A 20,421-nucleotide genomic window follows, 5' to 3' on the forward strand; every position below is an offset into this window, starting at 1 on the left:
CTTTCTGATCATTCTCTACATCTCCCAGCTTTGCATTTGGAGTAAAATGAATCCCAAATTGCCCTTAGTATATTTTATTATTTTATTTCAAAATGGTCAGAGAGGAGGGTAATTTCCCTAAGAACCGCCCACCGTGGCGCTCGAGGAGCTCCTGTCTCTCAGCCCCGCCTCTTTCGAGGAAGAGAGTTCGGGTGGGGGGGAGCAGAGGGAAAGCGTTCTCTTCTCATGGAGGAAATTGGCCTCGGTGGCTCGCCATACGTGAAGCCTTAAGCAGCGTGAGAGTTGGAAGAGCAAGGAGTTCCCCTTTCCATCCCTGCTGCGGCGCTTGCAGCTTTGTAGGTTGGTACTTTCACGCTCACAGGATTTGGAATGTCACAATGGCTCAGAACATTCAGAGTGTTACATTGTCTCTCACGCTGCCGATCACTTGCCACATTTGCCTGGGGGACTGCGCGGAGTGGAACATGTCCGGCGCCGACGCCCCACTCCCTTGCAAAATGCGTGTGGGATGCAGGAAAAAGCCCCCTCGGTGGGGGAGAGGAGGAGAAGTGCTTTTAATTCCACACGTTCTTTCTTCTTTTTCTCCCCCCCCCCCCATTTCTTGCGTGGCTTTGAATGGGCGATTATTTCTGAATTCTAGCTTTGTCCCTAGTTTTGGAAATGGCTCGCTGAAAACTTTATAAGCGGTGTGTCAAGCCCCTGGGCTTGACATGAACCGGTGGGGGACAGGGAAGGAGCAACCAGCGGCCAGCTGATGTCCGTACGCCGCCCCGGGGTGCTGGCTGACTTCCACGGACCAGCTGGGAGTCAGTGAGGCCGCCATGCACCGTGGCCGCCTCCCTCCATTGACACAGATGCCAGGGAAGTCCTACCGCCAGCTAGGCGTCAGAGGCATGCCAGCCAGACGCCGGAGGGACCGCCTCTTGCTTTAGCCGCCCCTTGCTCTCACTGGACGCAGGGGGAGTCCCGAAAATCAGCTGGGCATCGGTGGCAAGTCAGCCAGACGCCAAAGGAACTGCCTCCTGCCGCGCCGCCTCTCCCTCTCGCCGAGCACCAGGGGGAATCCCCGGAAGCCAGCTGGGCGGCGAAGACTGGCTGGATGTCAGGGGGTCGTCTCTTGTCGCTGCCGCCCCTCCTGTGTTGCTGGTGGTCAGTGGAGGCTGCCAGTTTCCGGGGGGAGCTATTGCCTCGTAGAAGAGCGTGGAGTCTCAGTTCCTAAGACCATCGGAAATACGTGTTTTCCGATGGTCTTAGGCGACCCCTGTGAAAGGATTGTTCAACCCCCAAAGGGGTCGCGACCCACAGGTTGAGAACCACTGTTCTATACATTGTGCTCTCAGAAATAAACTTTACCTCTGGTTCAAACAACTGCCTGCATTCTTTATTATTATAAGATTTCTTTCCAACAGTCTATGTATTTATTAATGGCCTCTATGCGTTTTCAGAGAGAAGAGGAATACATCCCCTATCCCAGCATCCATGAGGTGAGTCAATGATGGTTTGAGTTCATATGTTTTAATTGATCAGAGCTAATTCTGGCTCAGGTTTTTCAACTAAAGAAGGATAAAGTATCACTTTGGGTGATTGCACATCTGCGTTTTTTGACAGGATTTTCTTTTCTGCGGGTCTAGTTCTTTTTTTCCCTTTTTTTTTCTTTTTTTGAGATTAATCCATGACTATTTCAGGAGGATGAACTCCTGGAGCTCTGAAGTAGAAGGAGGATGCTGAGATATACTTGAGAAAAGTTGTAATCCAATTCATGTGGAATAAATGGAGGGGTGATTTAAAGTGTTTAGATGTGTATAGCTATGGAATTTGATTAATTTCAAATGCAAGTGCAGATTCCCTTCTTTCTTAAAAGGTATTGCAGAGGGGCTGGCCGTACCCTCTAATCATCTTACCACAGTTTGGGGGTTACTGGATTGAAGGGACCTCTCACAGTCTACCAGTATCAGGCCTTGAGTTGCAAGACTTGCCATCTCCTTGCAGTGGCAAAGTGAGGCTGGAGTGTGATCCAACAGCAAAGCTGTACCGCAAACACTTCCTAGGAAAGGTAAAAGTTTATATTATTTAACATACTCCAAGCCTTTATATTTTAGGTATTTTCTTTGTAATAATTTGCAGTATAAATTTGTGGATACAACTTGGTTAAGAAAGCAAAACATTATACAGCAATGTTAAAAATGTTACTTTTCAAGTAACTTTATTAGAGATTCAAATTTGAACTTTACTAGGTCAACTTAATTTTTAATTTTATTATAGTAGAATATGGTACTCTAGTAGAGTAGAGAAGGAAAGGTATATATATATTAACAGTATAACATAACCTCAAAATTAATCATCATCATCATCATAAAAAAACAAAAAAGGATTAGGAAATTATGTAATCAACAGAACAGTTCCAAAACTTTGTTTTTATTGCTTGAAAGTTTTTCACTATGCTAGAAAAAATGAATTCAAATATTGACAGCCAATACATACCCTGTAAATCAGGAATAGATTTTTTTTGTCCCAGAATTTAGCTAATCCCATGCCCCTCAAAGTCAAAATTCTTGATGGTTTGATTGATTTGTGATATGTTCTGATAAGGTATACTGGTAATCAGAATCAAGAAGAACATAAGCGTCTTGTATGCTTAATATTTATCCATATTAACATATATATCCTATTAATGTTAGACCCAAATGTGGCAATAATAGGACCAATGCAAAGCATCTGTGTTAATGTTCCAAGTCATGATTGCAAACAGTTCTTATTAGCAGGATAATTTATTAATTTTCCAAAAAGTATTTTAAATATCTTCCTCAGAATTGAACTGATCCAAAGTAGTATTTATAAATAGCCCCAATTTATGCAAAATTAGATTAACCAACTATTTTAAAACTGTACTATCCCATACTGTAACACTTTCATTAGAGCTGAAAAATGTATTGGCAACACAATGTTTCAGTGTATATCTGCTGATTTCATTCAGTATTGAAATGAAGTCTAAATGCATATAAAATAATCCATCTGTTTGTTAGAATTGTTGCTATGATCCAACGGGATCCAGCCTGGCTTCCTCTAATTTATAGAATAACCAAATACCATAGGATATTGTACATGTATTAATTAGAGTATGAAAACATAATATGTGGTATGTGTGTGTGAAAGAGAGAGAGAGAGAGAGAGAACAATTTCCCTGGTGTATAATTTGGCATAAATTAATACATTTATACAATAGCTATTAATTGTCACCTATGATGCCCTAGTGGAGTGGGTCATATCAATCCAAAGACTAAACTTATGGAGAAGCCCAAAATAAGTTAAAACCAAACTCAAAAACGTCCAAGAAACCTCATCAAAGACTTTTCAGCATCCAAAGAAATTATAGTATAGCTGCTGAGTCCTGTCTATTTTAAACACAGCTAGAATAAATATCAGTAAAGAAAACTTTAATAATGCTGGAATTTTTATGTACATGTACAAATCCAGCCTGAACTGGCTGTTCAGTAGTCAGAAGAACAAGCTATAATTTGTGGGCCAAAGCAGCTTTTAAAAACTTAACTCCCATATTTATCAAGGAAATATATCTATAATTAGAACACAGAGGGATCATTTCCAATTATGACTATATTTGCCTCATTAAAAGCCTGGGATTTTTCTTTTGAAAAGCTACAATACGCCTCTAGCAAAATAAAAGATATAAATAGCTGATATACGTTTTGTATATCCACTGAAAAACCATGAAGTCTGGAGGACTTTCCAATTTCAGGAATTTAATTATGACAGGACTAGAACTCCCAGTCTCCAAAGTTTGTAGCCTGATGCCTTAACCTCTACAGCAAACTGACTCTCTTGTTACATCATAGCTGGATTATCCAACATTTGTAGGAGAGTCTGAGCCTGTTCATTTATTTGTTTATTTTGGAATATCGTAAGATAAGACAAGCATTTTGATGTCTTTGTTTTAGGAGCATCAGAATTTCTATGCCAACGATTCAGCTTTGGGCTACTTGGTTCTTTCTGTGAAGTATGAACAGGTCGAAGAGCAAGACCATCTTCATCTGTTGCTGAGGTAAAACTGCCCTTTGATGCCACCATCCTCATGATATCACAGGGCTAGTCAGCCAGCCTTTTCAGTAAGTTCTCTTTCTGTTGGCTGGTTTTTCTAAAGCTTGTTTTAAACTGGCAACTGCCTGTCTTTGTCCCAGTCTGTTTTTTAAACCTTTTCTCAGTGACTTGTTTGGTTAGGTTCATTACTGCTGATATAAGAAATGTCCACAAGTCTCATCTGAATCCCCTTGGTGTGACAATTAATTTACATGTAGCAGAATTTGCCACTGTGTGTCTTTCTCTCCAGCAGAATAGATTGTGGTGGGGAAAAAGTGGGCTATAGCCCATCCCTGATTGCTTGGTTGCTCTTTAATTTATTCTGCTTTTTCTTGTTGCTCAAATAGAGCCCGAGCCTCTACCAAGCATGATCTCATTCCCATATCCTGCCTGACAGAGTTTCCTAATGCTGTCCAAATGGCCAAGGTAAGTGTTCCAAACTTTACTCTTTTATTGTCAAAGTCTGGCTTAGACTTTTGCTATTTAATGTTGCTTAATGTTGTTTTCTCTGTGATGGTTTCAAAGGTTCCATGAAAACTGTGACTCCTTCAGTTCATTATTGCAGCACTTCTTCAAGTTATGACAATTAGCACACTCTTAAAAGTTGGGTGGAGAACCTTTACCTGTTCAGGAATTACATGTGTATACAGACATTCATACATGGACATATATGCTGCTCTTACATCCCTATCCTTCATACATGTCCACATGCAGGATCATTGATCCAGATCAATAAATCTCTGCAATCTATCAGCATTGGAGAAACAGCAATGTGAAGTAACACTGGAAAGGAGAAGCTGCTATAAATCTCTATAGGAGTGGAAGATCTGCTAGATTGGTTAGACCCAGGTCTCTGATGGATCTGGATAGTTTCCTGGATATACTTGAGGAATTTCCTGCCTCACCAGTCAACAATATTGTTCAAACCCTGGGCAATCTGTGGAGCACAGCCAGCAATATGGCTCTTATGGCCCTCTTCTTCCAGCAGCATGTTGGGTTTATCAAGAAGCTGAGTGCATTTAAGAAAATGGATGGAGGGCTTGAGTATGGAACTAGTTTTATGACTTGGAGGTGATTAATTTCTCCATGAGTGATATTCAGTATGTCGTTCCCTTTAGTTGAAGGTCTCAATTATATGAACTTTATTTTTTTAAAAAGCCCTTACTGGATCTGGATAATCTTTGTAATTATAGAAACAGAAAATATCTATTCTGGGATAAGATGACTGAAAAGATAGGGGCATCAAAGTTCCAGATGCTTCTTGATGTAATTATCTGGATCCATTTCAAGTGACGTTTTTCCTATGGTGCTAAGAATGATTTGGTTGCCTCGGATTATGTCCTATGGCAGAAAGTTGATGGAGATGAATGTGATCCTTCTAGTTTTTCTGGAAATCTCAAGAGCTGCAATTGCCCTCCACAATGTGTCCTTATGGACTGTGTGCTGGAATTGGCCTTGAGAGGCACTGTTTTGCAGTAATTCAGATCTTTTGGATGCACCCTAAATGTAAGGTTGTGTGAATTATTGCTCAACATCTAGATCACTGATTTACAGAAGTCCAGAGGATTCGGTCTCAGAGGGTTCAGTCTCTTCCTCATGTTGTTTAACATCTACATGAAACTGTTGTGGGAGGTCATTTGCAACTTTGGGATGTCACAATGTCACTTCTACACTCCCCATTATCTATTTCAAAGGAAGCAATTAGTGCTTGGAATGTTGGTTAAATTCAGACTGAATGGAGAAGAATAAACTGAAAAAATGTAAGGTGCTACTGGTAAGAAGAATGGTTGACTTGAGGTTTAAATTGGAACCTGCTTGGAATGGCACTGTTCTCCTCCAGAAAGAGCAGATTTCCAGTCTAAGAAAGCTCCTGAACTTGAGCTGTCATTCAGTTATTAGGGGATAGCTGTAAAGAGAAGCATGTTTGCACAACTATAAGGGCTCTGAGTGCTGCCTCTGGCACCCATGCCATAGGTTCGCCACTACTCTTCTAGATACATCCTATCCCAACAATTGCTTTATGTGGAGCTGCTCTTAAAAAGTATCTACAAATTGCAGTTGATGTAAATTGCAGTGGACAAGCTACTGATTACTGCAAGGAACATCAATCATAAGATATCCGGCCTGAGAGATCTTCATTGATTGTCAATTGCTTACTGGAGCAATTTAAAATTTTGGTTTTGACCTTGGCATTCCTAAACAGCTTAGGACATGAATATCCGATTTTCTCATTATGAAGCTTCCAATAACTTGGCTTCCTGGCTCTTTTCCCATTGAATTCCTCCTTTTCTGTTGAATGAGCTCCTTAGCCCATTGAATCCTTTACTTTCATTCACCTAATGCAGCAATCTTTCCCAGTTGGTAACTCTTTACTTTGGCACCTTTGAAAGATGGATGGAAGAGAGTTATTGACATTAATTATTAAGAGGTTTACTCTTGGGGGACTAAGTATAATCATTTCATTTCAGCTAACTTGCATGTAAAACCCCCAAGAATATATGCTTAATCCAGTCTTCATAGTGTGACAGTTTAACCAATTACAAGTTTAAAACCCACATTTAATTTCCAAAGTCATTTACTACATTTAAAATTTATAAATGTGAGTTTAATAATTGAACAAGAGAAGGAATAAATTAAAAGACAAATCCCTTGCAAATGCAAATCTTTTGAAAATACAAAGCCTCCTATGACTCGTATTAATCATAATGGCATTTATCCTTTGGCTAGGAAGTCAGGTTCCTACATTAGGAATGCTAAGTCCTCCTACTTTGCCTTGCAGTTACTCTGTGAAGATGTAAATGTTGACCGCTTTTTTCCTGTGCTGTATCCTAAGGTAACCCCTTTATGTTTCTAAACGTGCCATATAGATTTTTTTTTCTCCAAGCACTTGCCTGCTAATTCAAGCTTTTTCTCCATCTCCTAGGCTTCCCAACTCATTGTTGCCTTTGATGAACATGTCATCAGCAATAACTTCAAGTTTGGCGTCATCTACCAAAAATTTGGGCAGGTAAGAATACTTTTCTCTCTCACATTTGTTGCTCTGGCTTTCCATCCAATGTATATCTGGAGAAACTGGAGACAAACCTCCATTCCTTCCACTGCATCCTCCCTCTCTTCTGCTGCTTGTATATAGTCACTTCTTTCTTGTTAATCTTATGCCCGCTCTTCTCAGCCACTTCTGCCTTAAATCAGTAATTGAAAACAGGAGCAGTGGGAAATAACAGGCAAGGCTGGTGGGAAAAAATTGCTTCAAAGGTTTGGAGCCATTTCAGGACATATGTTACTCCTTTTTGAAGAAAAGGTCAGTTACCTTTTGCTCCTTAATTTAAGTGGAAGAATACAGTATACCTATTACTAGAGATATGGATTTGGGGGGGGGGTTCCTTCTGCAGATGAATATGATTCTACCTCAATATCCTGCACGTCTATTTGGGGCTACACTATTTGATGTGAAAAAAATCAAAATCTAGTCTATTTGGTGAAGGTACAACTGTGCATTCAAGGAAATTAAAAGCTTTGATGTGCGGAGAAAAAATGCTTTGAGTGTAATGTTGGAAACAATGTTGGTCAATAGATAATCAAACTCCATATAGTTTTGAAAGTGCTAAATTTGTTTGAAGTGGAAAATATTCTGCAGAAAATTTTGATCTGATAAAGTTTTCTCATTCCACATCTTCGCAGCTTACAGCACAATAACTCTGCCAGCATCTGTATTCTCATGCTTTTGTTTTAAAGTGCAGAATAGAAAATGAGTACTCAAACAGCAATAAAAAAAATTAAACAAAATTAACATTTTTTTAAAAGGTAAAACATAGAGGCTGTTTCATGCAGGAAGCCACTCGGTATGCCTCCTACCTTTCTATAAACCTAATATTTATTTCCCCCATTGCATCTAGTTTGGGTGCATCTTTCTTAAAACCTGCACAGGGAAAGCAGGGTTGGGTACAGTCAGCAATTAGCAAATTTTCACTTGCCACATAAAAAGATGAGGCACACTGAAAAGTTCTGATTTTTTCCCCATCATAAAGAAAAGTTTTTCAGACTAGAGTAAAGTAGATACTGAGTTTTCTGCTCCATGCTCAAGCCATACATATTCAGTCTGGAGAATCTTTGTTATTGTTTGAAGAGCTGGTCAGATGAAGGGTGGGGGGAAGGTCCTCCACGAAGACTTAGAAGAGCCCTGGGCCAAGAGTCACATAATAACTATATCATTTCAGACAAGACAACCGCTTGTCTGAAATGATATAGGAACTCCTGCTTGAGAAGGGGGCTGGACTAGAAGACCTCCAAGGTCCCTTCCAGTTTTTATTATTATTGTTGTTGTTGTTTGTTGTTAAGCATCAAAATCACTTTTCTTGGGCATTTAAGGCTGTGCTCTGCATTAACGTAAAGTTTACCATTGGAATTGCAAAGCCAGAGAGTTCTTTTTCATAGGCTTCATGAGGGTTACGGGCCAACCAAGAATAAAAGCAGCTTGGTAGTGTCTCACAGGCCCTGCATTGGCAGCCTAAACCAGCACAGCATGTTTCATCATTCTGTGGGTCAGGGAAAAATGAGGAAGTATGGAAGAGGAAGAGACAGTAGGAGTTTTATTTCTCTATTTACATTATATATATATGTAGGTCTTTGGTTATTCGGGTTTTCTCCCGCGTAAAATTGGAAGCGTCTTGGCGACGTTTCAACGAAGTCCCATTCGTCATCTTCAGGCTGGTGTTTTCAGCTTCGTGCTTCGAGGAGCACGAAGCTGAAAACACCAGCCTGAAGATGACGAGTGGGACTTCGTCAAAACGTCGCCAAGACACTTCCAATTTTACGCGGGAGAAAACCCAAATAACCAAAGACCTACATACAAACACCCGCAAAAACCTCAGAAAACATATATATATTTCACCCCAAATACATTTCACTCCTGTAACAATTCTTTAAGGAGGTTGACAAGGCTGGGAAAGTGGCTTGTCCGGAATCACTCAATGAGGTGAATGACTTACTATGATTGAACCTGAGCACCTCAGCTATACACCATTTCGCACTTGCATCCTTTGTACACAAGGATCCTAGGATCATTTAAGAAAGAATGAGAAATGGCTGTCTCCTCCCACTTTCTTTTCTTCTTTTTTTATCCCCAGACAACAGAGGAAGAAGTCTTCAGTAATACAGAGGAGAGTCTAGGCTTCTTAGAGTTTTTAGATCTCCTGGGTGATAGGATTCAGCTGCAGGATTTTCGTGGGTAAGTGCTTTCCATGTTATGCCTACTTCCAAATCATCTTTCCTGTATTGCTCTTGATGGCCTTCTTTTTAAAATATATTTTTTAATAAAGTTTTTAATAAACACAGTAAAAACTAATACAAACTAAACTAGAAAGTGCAGAAAAGAAGAACAAAAAGAAAAAAGCAGAAAAAAGGCAACAATAATAATTAGGAAGCGTCTTTCAAGTTTTGTCTCACCAAGCATAATATAATAACATTTTGCCCTCTTTTAAAGTTACAAGTAAAAACCCTTCTCCCCATAGCCTAGCTTTTTATCTGCAGTTCAGATAAAGTCACCTTTTCAGATGGCTCAGCAAAAGTCCATTAAGAGTTACCAGAAATATTAAACAAATAATTTATCCCTGATCAAACAGTCCAACTTTATATTCTTTCTTTTTGCTCTTCACAATTTTAGCCCTTAACTCATTCCAGTGGGTTTTTCATCAATCATTGGCATTTAAGACGAGACTTCAAAGCTTTCACCAGCCTACTTTATAAATCCCATAAAGAGACCTTGTCCAGGATTTCTTGTTGCAGCTGTTCCATGTCCAGATCCTTTTCTTGATTTGTTCTTTTTGCATTCCCATTTTGGGGATCTCAATTTTGTTGTCTTTCATGTCTTCAAACTTTATAATATCCATACCATGTAAATGTTTTTAATTTTTTTTCTCATCTTTTAAAAATTTATCTATTGAAATTTGTATTCTGAGATTTTAGTTAACATTTTGATCCACTTTTCAAAAACTTTAGGATAAGAAAAGGTTATAGCTAACTTAGCCATTTTGACTTTTTTTTTTTTTGGCTTGGCCCTTTAGTTCCCTCTAGTGTCCATTTGCAACCTTCATCAAGTCTCAGTTCCTAATATGGGTTTGGTTCCATTTTAGTCATTTTCAACAAATATATTATTTAACCACCTACTTGTTTTTTTAGATCTTATAGCAAAAATAGCCAATATTCCAAATCTCCTAATCTATTTAACTTTCTTAAATCTTAAATTTTTTTGCTTACTGTATTTTATTTTAAATTCTATTTTTTAATAATTTTTTAATTAATTTTCTAATTTTACATTTAGGTATTTAAAAAGAAATGTGATGGCTGGGTTAATCAATAGTTCAGTAACATACATTTTTTTTTAGTACAAATCTCAAACTACAACCTCAAATATTTCCTCTTTTTTTCCTTTAATATCTACTATCGCATATTTAAGCTAATACAGTTCTTATTATATCGACTAAATAAAAATATCATTATTACATTTATCAATAATTTTTTAGCTTATACATATCTTAAGTACTTTTACATTCAATCTTTACATTTAATCAATGTCCTGTTATTAGTTTTTCCCAATTTTTAGTTTTCCATCAATATTCAAATTAACATTTAATATTTATAATTTCCAAGCTTTAGGTAACCAAAGTTTCCTTTATCTCAATTCATAACAGAATCTAATATTCAAAATATACATCTTATCTATTTGGGTATAATCTTGTTCTATTTCCTAAAAGTTATCTATTCCCCCCCCTCCATCTTACATCATCTAATTAATAATACAGTATCCCCTTTTGGTTTGTAGCATGGTGCCTTAACCAGTACAACAGACTGACTCACAAGTGAGTTCATTTATCTTTACCGTCTTAAAAGAGCCCCTCTGGCTCAAGCTCAGCCCAAATGAGGGAAGGGTGCTATAATATGCTAATAGGAGGTTAACTGATTCCTTTAAAATAGTGAACATGGAAGGGAAATGATGCAAATAACAATTTTCACTGAAGTGGCCATAGGTTTCCTTAGTAGCTTATTTTTTTTTCTCCTGAGATATGTATCAGACTAAAAGTTTTGACCAATAGTAGTAGATGCAATTATTGTAGGCATGAATTAGGTCCCCATCTTTGATAATAAAAAAATAATAATTTTGTCTTCCTTTTCTTGACTTTCTTTCCCTTTGCCTTCCCTCTGTTGTTCTCTTCAGATTCCGAGGTGGACTGGATGTCACAAGAGGTCAAACAGGAACAGAATCTGTCTACACAAATTTTCGGGGCAAAGAGATCATGTTCCATGTCTCTACAATGTTGCCTTTCACTGAGGGAGATGCCCAGCAGGTATGTTGAGCAGAATTGGGAAGAGGGCAGAGTTTGTCTTCAGATATTGTCAATTTGAGGCTAATAAAAATTCATAGAGAAGGACAGAATGGGCTGCAATGTCTCCTTGGGAACCTTCAAATTATCTAAATTGCTTATTTTTTCCAGAATGAGAAGGCAGCATGAACTCACTTCTCAGTATTTGCAGGATAGATATTGTACCCTAAAACCCCATTAATTGAGTGCACTTCCTCATATGACTGGGGAAATTGAAACAATGCAATCTGTTCTATGTATATTGTTCTTACAGTGTGTTATATTTTGGCCCTCTTATACTTATATTCTGTGTTAAATTGCTTCATTTTAGACCCAAACATTCCGGCATGGTAGCCAAATAAACTATAGTGAAAATTAGGCAACAGGTATTTTATTTATTTATTTATTTTTGTTTTATGCCTCGTTTTATGTTTTATATGTTTTTGTAATTTTGCTAATTGTTTATTATAAATAATAAAAAAAATCTGTATTTAAATTTAACTTTCAGCTGTGCATGAATTGGAATTTGACAATAATGATAAGCCAGGATTGAGGATTTAGTCTTCGATTCAAACTCTGCTACAGGGGTTATTTTGAAGTCATTCATAAATTTCCCAATTTAGTTGGGTTATGGTCATTTTTAGTCCTGTGTGAAAAAAAAGAGAAAATAAAATGTATATAAGTGCAAAATATTCTGTCTTACAGAATTGGATAGCCAAACTCTGGCCCAGGGCTGAACAAACCTTTAGAAAAGACCACAGTTTCCACAGTAGACTGGTGGAGCTATGATTTTTGTAATTTCTTGTATTTGGTGGGAAGGAATTTGGCAAGAATTCTTTATATCTAAGTGTCATTAAGTCAATTTTAGGATTTACACCAGCTTTAAGTTTAGGTTTAGGTTTCCTGTTCCAAAATAACAGAATGGCACCATTGTTTTTGAGCAACAGAAATTGGAAGGGATGTCAGGATTTGCAGGGGAAAAGATTCAAGTTGTAGAATAACGAACATTTTATTTTATTTTATTATTTTTATTTATTTTAATTTTATTATTTTATTTTATTATTTTTTAACTAATTTATTAATTTTTTTATGCCATCCATCTTCTACAAGGTGACTGTGGGCAGCTTAGAACCTTGCTTGCTACAAACATTCCTCAATGTGGAATAGGATGGAATTGATTTGAGGATTGCCTAAACTGTGTAGGATAGGTTACTATTTTGTGCAATCTTCTTTGTTCCCTTTCAGCTCCAACGCAAGCGCCACATCGGGAACGATATTGTGGCCATTGTCTTCCAAGATGAAAATACTCCTTTTGTGCCCGATATGATTGCATCAAATTTTCTACATGCCTATGTGGTGGTGCAACTCCATCACAATGCCAGTGGGGAGACTCTGTACAAGGTAAATGCTCACACAGTACACAATTTACCATTCCTGGGGAAGCCATATAATGTTCTGTGGCATTACAGTGCCTACTGCATTCTGAGTTCCTGTTTTATCATTCTCTAACTTTTATATTGTCACTACTGTTGGACTATCCTTCTTTTATTCCTGAGCAACAATCATTAGTCTATGCTCATATTTTGGGGAGAGTAAACAGATGTCAAGAGGAAACACCATGTTCTCCCTTTTCTTTCTTCAGAATCTCCAGTCCATTCTTGTTCTCATTTTTCAACAAAAATAAAATATATGTATTTCTTCTTCCATGCATGTGTAAGGTAAAAAGTATGCATTAGCCATAATATGGTGAGAGTAATTATCCTTGATGATAGTTCTCCAAAGAAATACTGTAATTGCATTAAAAAGGGCCTATGACTTTAATATCAATACTATACAAATATCTACGCAAAGTAATAGTATACAGCTTCTGTTATTGTGTGGGTCTATGTGCAAAGGGCAGTCCTCAGTCTCAATGGTGTGACCACCATCTTGCCTGTTTTGACCCCCTGGTGGATGCTGTGGCCTTACTTGTTATGTAGATCAGGCATTCAGAAACCTAAAAAGAATAAGGGAACTAAACTAAAGGATGCTAATAATTAATTTAGCATTTCAGAATGGCACTGCTTAAATTAACTAGAATTTTTAAAATTCAAGCATCAATAGAGCATGAACTGTATCAGGATCTAAATCAAATACTTAAACCATCAGTAAATTTATATAAATCTTTATAATATAGTAAACATTATATATTTTAAAGAATAGAATAGAACAGAACAGAACAGAACAGAATAGAATAGAATAGAATATCTTATCTTTATTGGCCAAGTATGATCAGACACACAAGGATTTTTTTCTCCAGTGCATAAGCTCACAGTAAAAATATAAACAGCAAGTAATAGATCATAGGTCATAATCGTAGTTACAATCATTAATCATAAGTTACAAACAACTGATAAATCATAAGAAATCAATAGGAGAAGATAGGAAAGATGAGAAAAGATGAAAAATGAGATGTTTTGGGAATTAAGTGTTCATCAGAATGATGGCACAGGAGAAAATCTTTATATCTGGTTGTTTTTGCATGCAGTGCTCTATAGCAGCGTCCTGAGGGGAGAAGTTGAAATAGATTATGTCCAGGATGTGAGGGGTTTGTAGATATTTTCTAAGCCCTCTTTCTGGTTTGTCCTCAATGGAAGGCAGGCTGCTTGCAATTGTTTTTTCTGCAGTCCTAACTGTCCGTTGAAGTCTGTGTCTGCCCTGTTCGGTTGCTGTGCCAAACCTAACAGTTATTGAGGTATAAATGACAGACTCAATAATTCCTCTGTAGTACTGTATCAGCATATCCTTGGGCCATCTGAGCTTTCTGAGTTGACACAGGAAGAACATTCTTTGTTGTGTCTTTATAATCAAAGTTTCTAATTTCAGGTGTCCTTTTCAAGTCCTTGGAGATAATAGAACCGAGACACTTGAAGGTCTCTACTATTGATACTGTGTTGCCTAATATTGTAAGAGATAGAATGGAAAATATATGAAATCTAGACAAAATTCCCTCCCCATGGAATTTGGAAACGTATGATTATTGTATTGGGGAATATAATTGAATAAAATATAAAAAGTAATCAAAGTGGTATAATAAATTAAAATTAAAGCTAACTGCAAAGAACTAGAATAAAAAATTCACAATAAACAATAGCTTGATCAAATGCTTGATTTTTTTAAAACCAGTTTTACAATGCTTCCTTCTTCTTATGGATCAACGTGGCATTAAAAATGAAACTTGTAACTGGAGTGTTGTCAATCCCATGCTTTGGAGACAGGTTGGCAGAAATATAACTTGCTTACTAATTCTTGTCTTAAGGCTGTAGTGATCTTTCTGCTGTCTCTTAAACTGTTAATTATGATTGTTTCAGGTTTCTGTGACTGCCCGGGATGATGTTCCCTTTTTTGGACCCCCTCTTCCAAATCCAGCAGTATTCAAAAAGGTTGGTATGTCTGGTCCCTACAGTAGCTTTTTCCGACACTGCAAGCTGGATATTTCTGCAGATTATCCAGGACTGGGAAAATCTTATATGATATCAAATACTCTTATTGATCTAATCCTTCATTCTGTGGTGCGCAGTTCAACTGTCTGAGAAATAATCCTTCTTCCCCTTTTAACACAACAGCCAATTTGGAAGCAATGATTGCAGTTCATTTCACATTGTCAAACAGTGAATCAAACAACAAGACAACAGCATCAAACAGTTAATCTTACAAACAGATCTTGCTTTTCTGCTTTTTAGACCCACCTGGGCAAATCTGAAACCTATTTTTTCAGATTTGGGGACTGTTTCAATTTATATCCAACAGGGAGGTACAGAGCAAATTCCAGCTGGAAGGATTTAGAGTTTGCTGCAGTAAGGAGTCAGCAAGCAGGAGCAGGGAGATTTTTATAGATCTGTCTCTTCTGTTCCTAAGTCATGGGTGCATTCCATTGACAGGTGCAAGAGCATTGACTGAATTCATGTTCTATTAATGCTCATTCATGTTGCAGTCCCCAATATATATCCTGAGGTAACAGGAACAATTGAGACTCTTCAGTGAAACCTTGATTAGGTAAATCTCTTGGGTCTTATAGGAAGTACTTGACTTATGACTGGTCACTTAGCTACTGTTCAAAGTTATGATGGATCTCCCAGTGGTTCTTACAACCCAGTCCCAAACACCAGTCCCCCACAGTCATATGACTGCATTTCTTGGCAACTGGCCCATATTTATGACTATTTGCAATGTCCCACAGTTATATGACCACATTTTATGATGTTTTGCTAAAAAGTGCCATTTAATCCTGGTTTTTGGGAAAAAAAACCCCATCTCATAGTGAACTGACTGTTTAATAACCAACATTAAACATTAAAGGTCATAATATCCAAGCTAGAAGCTTGGGCATCCCACTTTACAAACATCAGCTCTATTACAGTTGTAAGTTAAAAACTACTTGTATTACACATTCCTGCTGTCTGTGTTCTCTTCTGTGCAAAAGAATTCCACATCTGAAGAAGAGCTCACACTCTTTTTATATAGAAGAGGATTTTTTCCCCCTATAAGAATCATGTACAATATATTATCGTGGGGGAGAGCAACTTTATAGCCACACAGTCTAAACAAGGCCATATTAAAGTATATTTCAATGCATTCATCAAGTATATGCTGTGAATGGAATCATATTCTTAAGACATCCTTCTGGGTTCTTGTATTTCCATAAAGTCCATGTTAATTTGGCTTGCTAAAAAGCATTCTCAACCCTCCATTATTTTTTTATATAATATTTTATTAGTTTTCTAATTTTACAATTAAGTATTTTGAAAACAACATGGTGGCTGAGTTAATCAATAGTTCAATAACATACATAAATCTTTAATACAAATCTCAAGTTACAACATCAAGTATTTCCTCTCTTTTTCCCTTAATATCTACTATGTCAGTGATGGCGAACCTTTTAGAGACCGAGTGCCCAAAAACTGGCTCTGCCCCCCCATCCCCCACCCTGCCTGCCCACAGGACCACTCACCGCCTCCAGGGCCTGCCACAGATCGCCCAGGCAGCCCAGCAGTGCTATGGCGGCCACACCCTCTGCCCGCGCCCTACAGCATCAACTGCATGATGGGGTGTGAGGGCAGAGTCTTGTCTACGCTGCCTGGCTGCCATGTCCTTGGCTGTGCTGCTCCGTGTGGGCCACCCTCAAGGGCGGCTCTCCTTCAGGGGGGCTGCTGGAGAGGAGGTTGCGGGGGGAAGCAAGTTTGGGGCAACGGCACATGTGCCCACAGAGAGGGCTCCGAGTGCCTCCTCTGGCACCCGTGCCATATATTCGCCACCACTGTACTATGTCATATTAGGCTAATACAGTTATTGTTATTATCAACTAAGTAAAAACTTCATTATTACATTTATCAATAATTTTTAGCTTATACATATCTTAATTGTGTTTACATTCAGTCCTTATATACAATCAATGTCCTGTTATTGCTTTTTTTCCCAAGCTTTAATTTCCCATCAATATTCAAATTAACATTTAATATTTATAATTTCCAAGCTTTAGGTAACCAAAGTTTCCCTTATCTCAATTTATAACAAAATCTAATACCGTATATGCCGCCGTATTAGGCGACCCGGCATATAAGACGACCCCCGTCTTTATAGCCGGGCCGCATTCCTAGAACGTCGTCTTATACGCCGGAAACTACCAGTATTTCCGGCGTATAAGACGACTCGGTGTATAAGACGACCCCCGTCTTTGGCGCCGATTTCAGCGCTCGCGGAAGTCGTCTTATACGCCGGCATTTACGGTATTCTAAATACACATCTATTTGAGTATAGTCTTGTTCTGTTCTGTTCTATTTTCCACCATATTAAATCATCTAATTAATAATACAGTATCCCCTTCAATAAATCAAAACCATTGTATATATTATCTGGGTTAATCAATAAATCAATAATATTCATAATTTTCAGGCTCTTAAATCTCATATTTTAAGAAGTGCTTTATTACATGTCTGGAAGAAGTATTATTACAAGTTAAATTATAAAATACCAATCTGGGGGATTCCTGGACACGTGATAGAGGGGGTATCTATGGGTGTGAATTCGGATAGGATTTCTTATAAGGAATTACTTAGATTGGTAGGGAAGGATTGGCAATTAAAATCTTTAGTTGAGTTAAAGCAAGAAAATATTGTACAGTCTTGGTTTCAGTGTAATCAATTGTTGGCTAGGTGGAAGTTAGATCAAAAGGTTGGTATTACATTAATGGATGAGAATTTGGTAAAACAGATTAAAGATCAAAATCAAGCCCATATAAAGAGAATTTATAATGTTTTAATAGAATTGGACTCGGAAATAGAATTAGTTAAAGATTGTATGGTAAAGTGGGCTCAAAATATTCAAGAACCGATTCCATTGGATATATGGGAGGTAATTCGGGTTAGAAATATAAAATTTACCCAGGCCCAAAATTTAAGAGAGAATTTTTACAAAATGTTTTATAGATGGCATCTGGATCCTAAAAAGTTGTCTTGTATGTATCCTAATTTACAGCCCAAATGTTGGAGATGTGGTAGCTTGGATGCTACTTAATTTCATATCTGGTGGACTTGTAGAAATATAAAAGCTTTTTGGATTAAGATTTGGTGGAACATTCAAAAGATTTTCAGGAGAAAGATAAAGTTTACCCCACAATTATTCTTATTGGGTGTTATTGTAGATTGTGATACTAAAGAAACTAATTTAATGTTGAATTTGATAACAGCTGCAAGGTTATTGGTAGGGCAATACTGGAAGAAGGATTGTTTGCCTACTATAGAAGAATGGACGCTTAAAGTGTCAAATTTAGCAGAAATGGCTAAAATTTCTGCTTATCTGAAGGATCATTCACAAGAAAGATACATTTCGGTCTGGAGAAGATGGATAGATTATATTCAGAATAAATATGGGACTAAAAAGTTCCATTTAGTTTATGAGTAAATTTTAGAGTATTATTATTATTATTATTATTATTATGAGTTTATTATAGTAGAATTTTTATTAGTTTTATTATTATTTTTAGTATTAGTATTGTTTAACAATTTGGATATTGTATTGTTTAATAATTAGGATGTTAACTTGTTTATATTATTATGTTTACTGGAGCTAAAGCGCATTATGGACTTGGTTATTTATATAGTTGGTTAATGTTAGTTAGAGTATGATTATTATATTTGTAACCCTGTACTCAGCTCTGGGAAGTGGGGGAGGGAGAGGGGGGGTTTAGGGTGGGTGGGTTTTGGATGTATATTATAACTTTTATAACACTTTTCAATAAAAAAAATAATATTCATAATTTTTTTCATTTAGGTCTAATTTTTAAAAGTTCAAATACTCCCTCTCTTTTTCTGGTAATATCTTTTATCTCATATTAAACAAACAGAATTATTATTTTCAACTGATTTCCAAATATTTTAAATTAGGTGACCAAAATTCCCCTTATCTCAACTTCTCCCTTTTTCCCTTTTCATACCAAGGTCTATTAGTCTTGTTACACATATTACCTATTCAATTATAATAACATTTTATTTTCTAAAAAATTTCTATTTCCCACCATATTCAACCCTCTAATTAGTAATATGAAATCCCCTCTAATAAATCAAAACCCTAATTTTCTTCAGCCTTATTCTGGCTTTCTTCCTTTGCCAACTAGCCTTCCATGTCAGTGCTTTTCAGTCATCAAATAGATCTCCCTCTATTATTATATTATTTGAAATAAGAAAGACTATTTAGTTGCAGTTTTTTTGGAAGAACTAGCCCATTTATATTCAGTAGATCACCCCCCTATTACTCCAATTCCCACGATTGTCCTGATTAGTTTATCTTCCATTCAATCTGTTCTTCTTTCTTCTCCTCAAATTTCTTCTGATTTATATCGAAAGTCTTTTCCATTTTCAGTGTTGTCACTCCCTTTTCTGAATTTTCCATTGGCTGGATTTGTTGGTCGATTGAGTCCTCTGTCTTAGTGTTTGGTTGTTCCACTTCTCCTGTTATTTTCTGCATTGTTAGTTCTTTCATTGTAGTCATGACCTGGGTTTGTATATATAAGCTGGCATTTTGTTCCTTTATGTTGCATCTTATTTTGTCACAAGCTGAAAGAATGATTTCGTATATTGCTTTCAAAATGGAAAGGATTTTTTCCTGATCTTCATCCATATTCTCTTAATAGTGTGTTAAGTTGAAGACTTTAAAATCAGACATTAAAAATAATTTTTATAACTAGTTTGGGACATCTATTTCACATGTTATAGGTGTCTTTATAGTGGAAATTATTTATCAAGTAAGAATTTATAATCCAAGGTATTCCATCATCTCGTGTAATAACAGATGTTTCTCATATAAAGAAATAGGAAAGCAATTCCTCATGTATAGCTCTGAAAGTCAGTAAAGGTTTACATTCATAGTTCAAGCAGGCCAAATATGCCGCCTGGAAGTTCTCTTTACAGCTGAGTTTCTCACAGATGGTAGCTGTCAAGGTCAGAAGAGTTTCATCTAGTGTCTGGGCTTCAAGCCAAGTCTCTTTTAGGCAATAACAAGTTGTAATACCATACTTTGCCACAAGACTTGGATGAAGGGATAGATGGGGAACTCATCAAATTTGCAGACGACACCAAGCTGGCAGGAATAGCCAACACTCCAGAAGACAGGCTTCAGATACAGAAGGATCTGGACAGACTTGAACACTGGGCACTAACTAACAAAATGAAATTCAATGGTGAAAAAAGCAAGGTTCTACATTTAGGCCAGAAAAACCAAATGCACAAGTACAGCATAGGTGGCACCATGCTCAATAGTAGTAACTGTGAGAGGGACCTCGGAGTCCTAGTAGACAATCACTTAAATATGAGCCAGCAGTGTGCTGCAGCTGCCAAAAAGGCCAAAACAGTGCTAGGCTGCATTAACAGAGGGATAGAATCAAGATCACGTGAAGTATTAATACCACTCTTCAATGCCTTGGTAAGGCCACACTTGG

The 20,421-nt window shown here is 37.2% G+C and overlaps 1 protein-coding gene across 5 annotated transcripts in view; it reads left to right on the plus strand.

Moving 5' to 3' along the window:
• The window catches only part of LOC120306075 (rap1 GTPase-activating protein 1-like), a 67,509-nt gene that overhangs the window by 25,981 nt on the left and 21,107 nt on the right, over positions 1-20,421 (plus strand). For 4 of the 5 annotated variants that reach the window (XM_039338694.1, XM_039338692.1, XM_039338695.1 and 1 more), the window contains exons 5-14: positions 1,446-1,484; positions 1,862-2,053; positions 3,954-4,057; positions 4,440-4,518; positions 6,872-6,925; positions 7,016-7,099; positions 9,219-9,319; positions 11,306-11,435; positions 12,696-12,851; positions 14,801-14,872. In XM_039338694.1, coding sequence (XP_039194628.1) covers positions 1,446-1,484; positions 1,862-2,053; positions 3,954-4,057; positions 4,440-4,518; positions 6,872-6,925; positions 7,016-7,099; positions 9,219-9,319; positions 11,306-11,435; positions 12,696-12,851; positions 14,801-14,872 — 1,011 coding nt within the window. The remainder of the gene's footprint in view (positions 1-1,445; positions 1,485-1,861; positions 2,054-3,953; positions 4,058-4,439; positions 4,519-6,871; positions 6,926-7,015; positions 7,100-9,218; positions 9,320-11,305; positions 11,436-12,695; positions 12,852-14,800; positions 14,873-20,421) is intronic. The other variant, XM_039338697.1, reaches the window with a different exon arrangement.

Source organism: Crotalus tigris, unplaced genomic scaffold (assembly GCF_016545835.1).
Source record: "Crotalus tigris isolate CLP2741 ecotype Arizona unplaced genomic scaffold, ASM1654583v1 scf7180000017716.2861928, whole genome shotgun sequence".
NCBI classification, from domain to species: domain Eukaryota; kingdom Metazoa; phylum Chordata; class Lepidosauria; order Squamata; family Viperidae; genus Crotalus; species Crotalus tigris.